The sequence below is a fragment of the Monoraphidium neglectum genome (genome assembly GCF_000611645.1).
Source record: "Monoraphidium neglectum strain SAG 48.87 unplaced genomic scaffold scaffold00058, whole genome shotgun sequence".
NCBI lineage: Eukaryota > Viridiplantae > Chlorophyta > Chlorophyceae > Sphaeropleales > Selenastraceae > Monoraphidium > Monoraphidium neglectum.
In genome coordinates this window covers 38430-50208 of record NW_014013570.1, presented here as the reverse complement: position 1 = coordinate 50208, position 11779 = coordinate 38430, and the positions used below count along the sequence as shown (strand labels likewise).

Here is an 11779-nt window from a genome sequence, read left to right as displayed (position 1 = left end):
GGGGGGGGGGGAGGAGATAGGGGAGGTGCATGGCCGGGGTTGAGATGGGCAAGACGACACTGCGAGGCGGCGGTGGGCCTTGACGGCGCCTGCTGCTGGCCACAGTAGCTGCTGAGGGATGAGCGGCGTTCGAACCTGCGGCATGCTATGTTTGCTCAAATACCACTCATCCCATTGATCAGGTGTGCACACGTGAACGAACGCAGGGCGCGCGCATGCCCACTCAGGTCCACATGCAGACACGAATGCACACACGCACACGCACACTCAGGCACACATGCGCACACGCTCGCACACACCCCTGTGCCCCCCCTGCGCCCGCGCACCTTGGTGATGGCCTTGATGCGCAGCTTCTCCAGCACCACCTCCACGTCGCGGCGGCACTGGCTGCCCTTGGCGGTGTCGTCGCCCGCCAAAAACTTGACTTTGCGGTCCAGGGCCAGCAGGTGCTCCAGGTACTCCTCATTCACCTGGGAGGGGTGGGTTTGATGACGTCGGGGTGTCACCAGGCAGACATCGGGGTGTCACCAGGCAGACATTGGGGTGTCACCAGGCGGACATCGGGGTGTCACCAGGCGGACATCGGGGTGTAACAAGGAGGGGTTGGGGGCTAAGGGCTCTGCGGAGGTGGAATTAGATATGCTTGAGTGGTGGGCTCGCTGGCGGGGCGGCGCGGCAGTGTGTCTCTGCAGTTTGCACAGGCAGGTTGGGGCAGCAGGTTCGCAGGCATGACAGCCACGTCCGATCTGACACTCGCATGACATCAAAACACTACTAGGGCGACCGCCTCCTGCACCCCCCGCCGCCGTCCCCGCCCGCGCCCCCGCCCCACCTCTGCGTCCATGATGCCGGCCACCATCTCCTCGGGCACCGCCATGGCCTCGATGAACGCCCCCAGCCGGTTCTCAATGGTGCGGCGGTTCTTGAGCCGCGTGCTCATGGCCTGGCTCTGCACCTGCAGCGCGCGGATCTCGTCGGACACCTTCCCCAGGTCGGACTGGAACTTGCCGAGCAGCTGCTCCATGTGCTCCAGGATGCCGTCGCACTGCGTGATCTGGGGGCGAGGGGCGGCGGGGCGCGCGCAGCGGGCGCGCGTGAGGCGTGCAGGGGCAAGCTGGGGCGAAAGGGGGATCATGGCCCAGGGTTTCCAAGCGCCCGGGGTCCATCCCCCCTGCGGCATCAGCTGCATGCCGCCTGCATGGTGGCGCCATGCTCCAATGCAGCTTAGCTGCGGGCGCATACCCCTACAAAATTATATGTAACGCCAACCGCACGCAACCTTTGCAACTGCTTGCATGTGCACAAAGACCTACACACACACACACTCCCTATGTGTCTATCTGCCTTCTGTGACCTCCCCCGGCCCACCTGCCCATGCAGTGCCACCAGGTTGTCGCTCTCAGCGATGTAGTCCTGGATCGACTCCAGCTCCGCCGCCCGCAGCCGGTCGTCGATGCCGCGCGCGTACTCCTTGGGCACGTGCCCCTGGTCCAGGATGTCCTTGATAACCTCGTGGCCCTCAAACGCCTCGAGCTCCCGATCGAGGTCCCGCAGCCCGCTGGCGCCGCCGCCTGGCGGCCCCTGCCCCGCGCCAAAGCCTGAGTAGCCCTCGCCGTCGCTGCCGTCGCTGGCGCCGCCGTCCAGGTCGCCGATGCCGAGGCCCTCAATGAGCTCGCGGCGCAGCGACTCGGCGTAGCGCGCCGCGTCGTGCGCGGCGGCCGCCATGACGGGCGGCACGGCCGCTGCGGAAAATGAATGCGGCGCAGCAAGTCGCGTGCAGGTTGGGCCGCTGATCATGTGAATACACCTTGCTATCTGTGCTGATTGCTGCAATTAGCATCCACTGCAGCTGCGCATGTTCACATGCGTAAGCCTGCATGCCATGCCCCGAACGCGAAGCACAAAGCTGCGGCAGCAGCGCACCACTACTGCTGCGGCGCCGATACCCCGAGAAGGCGCCCGATATGTTTTTTCACAGAGGTTTGAATCAACATGCCATCATTATGCTGGGCTATTGCACACGGATCGGCGTTGGTTGGGTCCAGACCCTCTAGCCTCGAAACGGCCCTTCAGAAAAGCAATATTGGCTGCTAATCAATTTCATCAGGATCAGGTTTGATCAGAGCACGTTCAATTGTACGGTACTGGTCAAGTGATCTGCACACCGGTCTGCTACCTGCCGCAACCACAGAGGACAGCTCACGACCTCAGGCCCCACCATCACAAGCTCATCAATATCGTGTTTATGCGTGATTGCAGCTGGGCAGGTAGTGTCTTGCGTCTCTGCATCACCTGGCACCTGCTGGCGGCCCCGCCAGCTGTGGTCAACCTGAGCTCAGCTGTCCCCATGCACCCGCACCGGCATCATTCCACCAACCCGTAGCTATAAAACGCAGATGCTAGACAATTACTCCTCAAGAATTCGTCACTAGCTCGCAGCAAGCCCTTGTCGTCGCTGCTCTTGAGCAGCTTTGCAGGCGCTTTTGTGGCCGGCCTTCCAAGCTTGCCTCTGGCATATTGCCTGCAGGGGGGGAAGGGCGCATTGCGGATGCACTTCACACAGGGTTCAATCAGCAACCGCTGGTGCGCCACACGAATGCAAATCTTGGGGCGTTTGAGTCAGCAACAGCATATTCCTCCACAAGGGCGTGCAGCCAAACCCATTGTCTTGAACGACCTCGTTCCCACCTCACATTGCAAAAGAAGACCTCCAGCACGCCCTTGCAGCCAGCGCACGCCAGCAACGGATTGCCGCCGCCGTCGCCACCGTCCACCCGCCCGCACGCCTCACACCGCCTTGCACCGGCGTCAGTAGAGGATTCTGGCTTGGCGCAGGCGACGCCATCATCGCCGCCGCCGCCTGGCCCCGCAATCCCGAGCACCTCCAGAGCCCCGGCAGCAACATCCGCGTCCTTCAGGGCCCTCAACTCATCGGCCGCATCATTGAGGTGCTCCACCACTTGTTGGGCGTCGCTGTCACCGAGACTGTCGCCGCTAGCTTTGCTCGCCTGCCCCCATGTGCGCGCCCGGGCGGCGCCCGCCTCCAGTGCCTCCAGCAGGGCCGGGCGGCACCGCAGCAGCCCAGGGGTCGGGTGCTGCGTCAGCGCATGCACCAGGGATCCTGCGCTGATGGTCAGCGCCGTGACCGCCTGCCCCTCGAACGACTGCCGCGACAGCATCTGCACGTCCCCGCGCGGCAGGAGCGGCGCCGACAGCGCCCAGGCGACGCCGTCAAAGAAACCCGGCTCGGCAGCACCGGCGCCGCCTGCCGGCTGGGCCGCCGCGAAGGCCGCGGCTGCCGCGTGGCCGCCGTAAGCGGACACCGCGCTGACTGCGGCCATGAGCTCTAGCAGCTCGTGCGGCGCCTGAAGCTGCCGCGAATCCGCCACCAAGGCGGCCAGTCCGGCCACGAGCCCCGGCTGCCGCAGCAGCACCGCGCCGCCCGCCCCTGGCGCCCCGTGCCCCCCCGCCAGCAGCGGGACGCACAGCTGTGCGGCCGCTGCCCGCGGCGCCGCGCCGCCGCCTGGCGCCCTGGCGAGCCAGCGCGCGGCCTGGGCGGCGAGCCCGGGCGAGCCCCACAAGTCAGCAGCCGCAACGTCGTCCCTGCCCAGCGCTTCCGCCAGGGCCGCAAGCGCCCTGAGGGCTGCGGCCGCCGCAGTGTCGTCCGCGCCGCCGAGCGCCAGAGATGCCAGCCGGCGCAGCAGCGTGCCGGCCGCGCCCGCATCGACAGCCATCCTGGCTGCCGCCTTGTCACTCAAGACCACCTCTGCCAACGCTGCCGCCGCTGCCGTTGATCCCTTTCGACCGCAGGCGCGCGCCAGTGCCTGCACCAGCCCCTTGCTCGCTGCTGCCTGCTGCCGCCGCGCCGGCGAGCCGGCGACAAGTGCTAGGGCAGTGGCTGCCCCGGCAGCCGACAGGCGCCAGGGCAGCTCGGGGCGCAGCAGTTTGCAGCAGCGGCGGAACACGTCGGTGGGATCGTGAAGTGGCTGGCCTGCCTCTTCGAGCGCAGCGCGCACCAGCGGCTCGCGCGCCTCTGCGAGCGCCGCCTCAGCGTTCTGGGCCGCATCTTGAGCTTGCGTGGCTTCTTGAAGGCGCTGCAGGAGCCCATGCGCCAGCCGCTGCGTTTCTAGCGCAACACCTGGCATCCCTGATGACGCACCCGCTGTTGGAACACGCACCCGCTGTTGGAAGCGCGACGGCAAGTGCTTGCCGCCGCTACTGCGGTATTGCAGATGTTTTTGTGCTTCTACGAGTGTTGCGCCTCGTTTGAGATGGATCAAGACACACTCGCGTGTGCTGGATGTGAGTTGGCCGGTGACACCACAGCACCACCAGAGTGCCGTGATGTCTTTTGCGACGTGCGCAGCTAAATCTGTCTCATCTTTAGATTTTGATCAGTGGTATTAAGGCCCTGTGCCCATACGTCGAGGCGCAACGAACAGTCTTATCCGCGACGCGGGAACTGGGGACAAATGGCGCTGTACCAGTCGGCTAAGGAGGTTGCTAATAGAACGACCCAGAGCCTGGCCGAGACTGCGGTGTGGAGCGGCCAGCTGATCAAGGATAAATGGCGCAATCACAAGCCCACGACCCTGCTGGGATGGACGGTGAGTGGAACCCGTGCGGCTCGGTGAACTGCCCGCAAGAGCCTCCTGCTTGCCCAGGCGGTAGTGCTCAGGAGTGGTGGATCACTCAATCCTGCAGGCGTTCGTGGGCGCCGCGCTGCTGACCATCGCAACGGTCAGCTCGGCGCTGGTGGCGCTCTCTGCCGTGCTGATTGCCACGTGCTGGGTCGGGGTGTTCGTGTACGCGTTCCTCGGTGAGCTGTCGGCACCAGTGCTCGCTGACCCACACGGGACTTGCGGGTGCAGCTGTGACGTCGCCAGCTGCAGTCCTGCAGGACGGCTGTCTATGAAGCAGCGGCATGGATCGCAAGGTCGAGCCCACCTAACGGCAGCAGACCTCTGGTGCAAGCTCCAAAGTTGAGGATAACTAACGGCCATGCATCTATCCCGCCTGCAGTCTCGGTGTCAACGGTGGCGGCCGTGATGGTGGGCGGCAGCACCCTCTTCTTCGCAGGGACCTGCGCAGTGTGCGGCTTCACCATCCTGTCAGGTGGGTGCCCAGCTGAGTCCCGCGCAGGTGGATTGTGTCGACGGTCGTGTTGGCTTTTTGTAGAGGGTTGGCACTTTGAAAACACACGGTGTGTCGACGGTTGTGCTGGCATATTTGTAGGGGGTTGGCACTTTGAAGACACACGGTGGGCACATGGCGTTGGCCATGCAACCTCAAGTTGTCTTCGCAGCAAGCGCTCCGGCAGCCTGAGCACCCACCCTTGCACTTGGCTCATGGGCGCTCGCAGCGGCCACCTCGGCTTATGTCGCGCGTTCGGTCTATCGCCGCATCAAGGCTGCGACCTACAGCTACCTTGACTGGTGTGTACTTGGGGTTGCTTGTAGGTGTACCCGTATCGCATGGTTTGCGAGTGTACAACCCACACATGCAGAATGCCACACAGGTTGACCGCCAGATTGTTCAGCATCCTCCTCACCACCGTGCCGCACTGCGCCCCTTACTGCGGCGCAGGCCTGCTTCCCCTGCCGTCGCGCCCAAGCAGCAGGCAGCCCAGCCACCCCAGGGGCGTCTGGCGGCACCTGCCTCGGGCCCGGCAGAGGCGGCTCCCCAGCAGCCAGCGCATCCTGTTACGCTCCCTGTGTCAAGCTCCTCGCCCCCAGTCCCAGGGCCTCCCAGCCCTGCACCTGGCGCGGCGCGCCCCAGTGCTGCAGCCGCAACAGAGCAGCGCGAGCCGCTGCTCGCCAAGGCCTCGCCCATCGACGCTTCAGATGCGCAGCCAGCGGCGCTGTTGACCCAGCTGCCCACCCCCCGGCCATCGTCGCCCGCGTTGGGGGCGTACCGCGGCTCGCCCAACCGGGGCGCGACAGCTTCGCCGCCCAAGCCCGCGCCACGGTCACCTGCGCCCACGTCAGGCGACAGCCTGCGCCGCCCGGGCGACCTGCGTTTGCGCGGTGCACAGCCAGTCAAACCGGCGAGCAAGCGGGACCACATCTCGCCGGCGGCAAGCATGGCGAGCCCGACGAGCATGGCGAGCCCTTCCAACTTGACCAGCAGCAGCAGCCGCATCGACGCCGCCCAGGAGCTCGTCGCAGTCTGACGTAGGCAGATGATCAGTTGGGGTGGTTAGGGGCCGTGTGCAAACCGTTGCCATGATATTCGCCTTCATGGTATATGTGTTTTGTTGTTTGCATTTTGTGTATCTGTGTGCTGGCCAACACATTATGATACTGGCTGCGCTGAAACCATACTGTAGCCTGTGCGCACTGCACTGCATGCACTGACTGCATGGCGCTTTTGCACCGAGTCACAGTCTGATGAACCTTGACCACTTGGCCTGTCGCACCCAATGGCAGTGCGCTGCCTGCTGCTGCCATCTGCAGCTGACTTGTCTGTGGCACTTGCTTCCCCTCCGTCTTTCTAGCTGTAACAACACTGGCATAAACCTCGGGCCGCGGGTCTTCCTGATCTGGGCGTGTTTCGAGGCAATGAGCAACGTATACATATGTCTAATCACTTGTAGTGGCGCTTAGCCTGCAGACCGGAGGGCAGGCGTGGCAGCGATGCTGCTAAACTGCTTGGAGAGCTCGTGGGACAAATGTTCCGAAGTGTCGGTGCTCTGTCCGCAAGGAGGAGACAAGAAGGAAGAAGGCGACCTGGAGACGGGCACGCAGCGGGCAGGTGAGCGCCTCGATCGCCATGCCGTCCCTGCTGTCCTGCTGATGCCGCCTGCTGCAGCACGAACTGCCGGTAGCCAACCTTAACGTCAGGCAGCCTAGCGGCAATAAACACACATTAAAAGTGAGCTAGATAGTGTATATGAGCTGGACGCCATTCATGGCATGTTGGCGGAACGCCCTGCGCCAGGGTCCCAACTCGCCCGCGTCGCTTGCGCGCTTCGCAGACTCGACGCGCCCCGCAGCAACACTTGCCCCGTCCTGGGCGCTGCTGCCCTCCCTGCTGGAGGAGCTCTCCCACGGCGCCCAGGGAGTCGGCGTCCCCATCCAGGCGCTGGCAAAGTCCAAGTCGCGCATCGCAGCGCTGCGCGCGTCCTGGCGCTCAACCGGCGGCGGCGCGCCGCTGCCCGTCTCGGGCACGCTCACTCCTGCGGCACCGGCGCCGCCGCTGCGCGGCGCGTCGGACCCCGGGCAGCTGCGCGCGGGGCTCAACTGGTGGCAGGTCGCGGGTGGCGGCGGCGGCGCAGGCCTGGGCGCCGAGCGGCAGCCCCTGCTGCCCTTTGAGGAGCAGCAGCAGGCGCAGCAGCAATCCAAGACGGCAGCACCGCTGCGGCAGGGTGTACCGAGCCAGGATGACCCCCGGCAGCGTGTGCAGTCGCCTCCCGGTGTTGCCGGCCCCGGAACGTCCGGTGTCATGGTGACGGTGGCTACCGCTGGGTCGTGCCCCCTCGCGCGGCAGGCGTCGATTGGCACAGCGCAGCCTGAGCAGGCGGAGAGGCACGCAGCCGCCCTTTGCACCTCCCAAAGTCCCGTTTGTGCGGATGGCATCTCACATACGGGGCATGCGTCATGGCCCTCCCAGGCAACGGCGGCGCTGCAATCACTGGCAGAGCAGCAGCAGGAGCAGCAGCTGGTACAGCAGCAGCAGCAGCAGCAGCAGCAGCAGCAGCCGCAGCAACAGCGGCAACCACAGAAGCAGGAGCGGCAGCAGCAGCAGCAGCAGCAGCAGCAGCAGCAGCAGCAGCAGCAGCAGCAGCAGCGGCAGCAGCAGCAGCAGCAGCGGCAGAAGCAGCGGCCACCACAGCAGCAGCAACAGCATCAGACTGAGCAAGTGGGCGCGCCTGCAGAGCTTATGCTGCACGCGCACGCACAGGCACAGTGGCAGCAGCCGGCCTGCCCAGTTCGGCAGGCCTCGATCCTGGATAGTGGTGCAAACGGGCCTCCCCACACCGAGCACGCGTCACGCGCGAAAGCCGCATCGGCGGTGCCCATGCAAGCACAGTCGTATGGGGCCTTTGTGCTGGAGGGACATGCGCCCTTGGCAACGGCGCTGCGTGAGGCTCAGGCGGCATGCACGCAACAACAGCAGCAGCAGCAGCAGCAACAGCAGCAGCAGCAGCAGCAGCAGCAGGTGCACGCATCCACTGGCGAGGGCGACGCAGTTCAGGCCGCTCAGCCACTGGTGGACGTAGCAGCGTATGTGCCTGCGCAGCCACAACAGCAGCAAGTGGGCCAGGATGGGGCAGCAGCAGCAGCAGCAGCGGCGGCAGCGATCGGGGGAAATGTCATGGGGGACGCGGCCTTGTTGAACAGTGCCCGCACACGAACACCGCCGCAGTGGGGTCAGCCGCTGGCATTAGTTGCCACCGAGCCCGTGCTGCCAGGGACGCCCCCTCGCGTCCCGCAGCTGGCGGGCGGCAGCCTGAGCGCTGCACTGCAACGGCCGCCACACGGCCACACAAAGCATGCAGGGGCCGATGCCATACCAGTGCACATGGCGCCGCTTGGAGCGGGCACGTCGACCCTGAAGCAGCCCGTGCGGCAGCTTGGCGAGCAGGCAGAGCAGCAGCAGCAGCGGCCGCGGCAGCAGCAGCAGCAGCAGCAGCCGCAGCCGCAGCTGCGTCAGGCACCACCTGGGGGTATGCTTGGCGACCTTGCAGGGGACAAGGAGGTCCCATTCGCAGATCTAAAGCTGGGGCCATCCATTGGCGAGGGCGGTTTCGGCAAGGTGAGCGTGTGCGGGGTGATGCGGATGGTGGGATGGTGGTGAGGGGGAACCGCATCTGCAGTCTTCAGCACCTAGGCAAGATTAAGGCCCATGCACGTAGCAACACGTCCCATGCGTCGAGTTGCCCCAAGTTAGTGAACATGCACCATCTCCTCCCCGGTGGCCTCAGGTGTATTTTGGTCATTGCCGCGGCAGTCAGCCTGTTGCCATCAAAGTCCTGTCTAGCCAGCAGCACACCGCGCCGAGTGCCGTACTAGGCAATCAGCAGCCGCCACAGCAGCAGGATGAGCAGCAGCAGCAGCAGCAGCAGCAGCTACCCGAGGCGCAGGTGACGCCGCGGCTGCTGCTTGAGTTCAGGCGCGAGGTGAGGGCGACCACTTCCAGGCGCATCAAGCCGTAACAAACCGGCGGTGCCATCAATGCACTCCCCTTGTCAATCGGACGTTGCTGGCCCCGCGCCAGCAGCACAGCGACCCATTTGCGGCGTCTTCCTGCTTGGCGCTGTCCTCAATAACATGCGCCTGCCCGCGCACCCTCCACCTCCCCCAGGTATCAACCATGCTGTCCCTTCCTGACCACCCTAACGTGCTCAAGCTGGTCGCGGTGTGCACGGTGCCGCCGCTGGCGCTGGTGACGGAGCTCTGCGCAGGCGGCAGCCTGTACGGCCTTCTGCACTGCCCGACAGCGCAGCTCAGCTGGGTCCAGGTGCGCCGGTGCGGGCAGCTAGCGCCTGCATGGCGCCCTGCTCCAGCTCGGTAACTGGCACGCTTCAACAAACCTGCTGTTGTTGGCTCCTTGGAGTCCAGGCGCTGTGATTGCATTGCTCACTATGGTGCCTCTCCCTGGTGAGGCCCATCTCCTTGCATCAGCCCTCAAGCTTCCGACTCCCGACGCCCACCAGGTGGTGCAGGTTCTGCGGGAGGCCGCCATGGGCATGGCCCATCTGCATCGCCACTCCGTTCTGCACAGGTGGCCAAGCGATTAGAGCGCGCTTCCCTGTGTTGCTGTCTGCCCTGGCGCGAGCAGGCCCTGTTGCAGCTCACCCTGCTGCTCTGTCACCCGCGGCATGCACTGCACATGCTGGCACCTTGCCTCCCCATCTCCTGGTCCACGCTATCTCTCAACACCAAAATCTGATCACCTGGTCCTGTGAAACCGCAAATCGCCCCTGAACCCCGCAGGGACCTCAAAAGTGCCAACCTTCTCCTGACTGAGCAGCTGTCGGTGCGGGTGGCAGACTTTGGGCTGTCTCGGCTGCAGGCCGGCGGCCTGGCCACCATGACAGGCGGCCTGGGGACGTTCCAGTGGATGGCGCCAGAGGTGTGTTGCGGGAGCCTTTTCCGATGCGTTGTTGCGCAGGAACGGGCTGAGCTGGGATGCGACAAGCGGCTGTTGGTGATGTTGATGACATTGACTCTTCTGACTGACGCGCCTTTGCTGGTGTGTTCTGACACCGCGCGATGTCAGCAGCACACTCCATGTTTGACCGTGCATTTGCTGGGGGATGTGCTCGCACACATGCTCGCACACACGCACACGCACACACACACACACACACATGCACACACACATATGCACACACGCGCACACACACACACACGCACACACACGCGCGCGCACGCTTACTTTCTTGATCCCCCCCCCCCGCTCTTTCGTTCCACGCTCCGTCTCCTGCGCTACTGTCCACATACATAACACCCGGGCACACACACACATACACGCTCACACATGCCACACGCTACTGTGTGGACACATACACAAACACCCTGGTGCACGCGTGCTCACAAGCGCACATACGCCTTCCACGTTGTCCATCACTCACTCTCCTGCCCAGGTGCTGGCCAACCAGCGGTACAGCTCCAAGGCTGACGTGTACAGCTTTGGTGTGGTGGTGTGGGAGTGCTGCGCACGGACCGTGCCCTACGAGGGCATGAACGGGGTGCAGGCCGCCATGGCAGTCGTGAACAGGTGGGGCCAACAAAGTGTTGGTGTGATGAGCCGCTGCTTGCGGCGTGGGAGTGCCCAGGGCCGCCACAGGAGCAGGGGCTGCGGCCCCGCGGCGCCAGGCGGTGCTGACGTTGGGCGTGCCTGGCGCCCCATCAATCTGCCACGTGGCAAGCCAGGCCACATGGCAACCAGACAGAGCGGGCAGAGCGCTGTGGTTGGTCCACCGCCTCTATCCTTCGCCCCACGGCCTCACACTCGCCCTCGACTTTGACCTGGCTCTTCACCTTGCTTTTCGCCCTCGCCTCGCGCCGCAGGGGCCTGCGGCCGGAGATCCCGCCCCACACGCCACCAGCCCTTGCCAGCCTCACCCGGGCCTGCTGGGCCGCCATCCCTGAGCAGCGCCCCGCCTTTGACGAGGTGGGCGCCTGCAGTGCACTAGCATCGCCTGCACGGCAGGGCAGCAAGCCGCAGCGGGGGTCCTTCGGGGCTCGCACTGCGGGGCGCTTGCAACCAACTGATCGCAGGCCTTGCACTTTTGCTCTGGCGGACAGGTCCTGGGCGCGTTGCTGCTGCATCCGGGCAGATCCTGCTCCGCAGGCTGAGCCCCCGCCTCTCGCTGCGCTGCCCCCACCCCCCCTTTGGAAGGTGGTTCCATGGCTCAGCAGAATTCTCGCAGTGCTAGAAGGCGCCGGCGCCGGCGGCGACCCTCGGCAGCCGCTGCAGGGCACAGAAGCGCAGGCGGGGCGGCTGCCGAGCGCGGAGCCGGCCCGCAAAGCCGCAGCAGCAGGGGAGGCTGGGCATCGCGGCGCCGATTTGGGGGAGGGCGGCGCAGCGGTAGTGCTCGGCAGGGGCACAAGACAGCCGGGCGCGTCGCATGCAGGTGGCGCGACAGGCGGCAGCGGTGTCGGCGGCGTCCCCGAAAGAGACACGCGGCAGGCGACGGCCGAGATGCAAGCGGCAGTTCAAGAAGACGTGCCGGTGGCCAGCCAGCTTCCCTGGCCTTCGTCGCACCCAGCGCCGCCCTCAATGGGGGTCTGACTCTGTTTCTCTGGGCGTCGCAATATCTGCACGCGGC

General features: G+C 65.3%; 3 protein-coding genes across 3 annotated transcripts; 2 read left to right on the top strand and 1 right to left on the bottom strand.

The window, feature by feature from the left end:
* Window positions 1-145: 145 nt before the first annotated feature.
* MNEG_0687 (Vacuolar protein sorting-associated like protein 52) lies at window positions 146-3734 on the bottom strand (the record flags this gene model as incomplete). The annotated part of the gene is made up of 6 exons (XM_014050839.1): window positions 146-154; window positions 327-470; window positions 833-1054; window positions 1369-1742; window positions 2430-2521; window positions 2689-3734. The coding sequence occupies 6 exons, from the start codon at window positions 3732-3734 to the stop codon at window positions 146-148; spliced, it is 1887 nt and encodes a 628-aa protein (XP_013906293.1).
* Window positions 3735-4472: 738 nt separating this feature from the next.
* MNEG_0686 (hypothetical protein) lies at window positions 4473-6172 on the top strand (the record flags this gene model as incomplete). The annotated part of the gene is made up of 5 exons (XM_014050838.1): window positions 4473-4607; window positions 4705-4819; window positions 5023-5115; window positions 5363-5435; window positions 5587-6172. 5 exons carry the CDS (start codon window positions 4473-4475, stop codon window positions 6170-6172), a joined length of 1002 nt encoding a protein of 333 aa, XP_013906292.1.
* A 463-nt stretch (window positions 6173-6635) lies between these two features.
* MNEG_0685 (putative serine/threonine-protein) lies at window positions 6636-11306 on the top strand (the record flags this gene model as incomplete). The annotated part of the gene is made up of 11 exons (XM_014050837.1): window positions 6636-6753; window positions 6977-7452; window positions 7612-7860; window positions 8437-8757; window positions 8927-9121; window positions 9307-9462; window positions 9659-9726; window positions 9939-10077; window positions 10592-10725; window positions 11019-11121; window positions 11256-11306. 11 exons carry the CDS (start codon window positions 6636-6638, stop codon window positions 11304-11306), a joined length of 2010 nt encoding a protein of 669 aa, XP_013906291.1.
* Window positions 11307-11779: the final 473 nt, after the last annotated feature.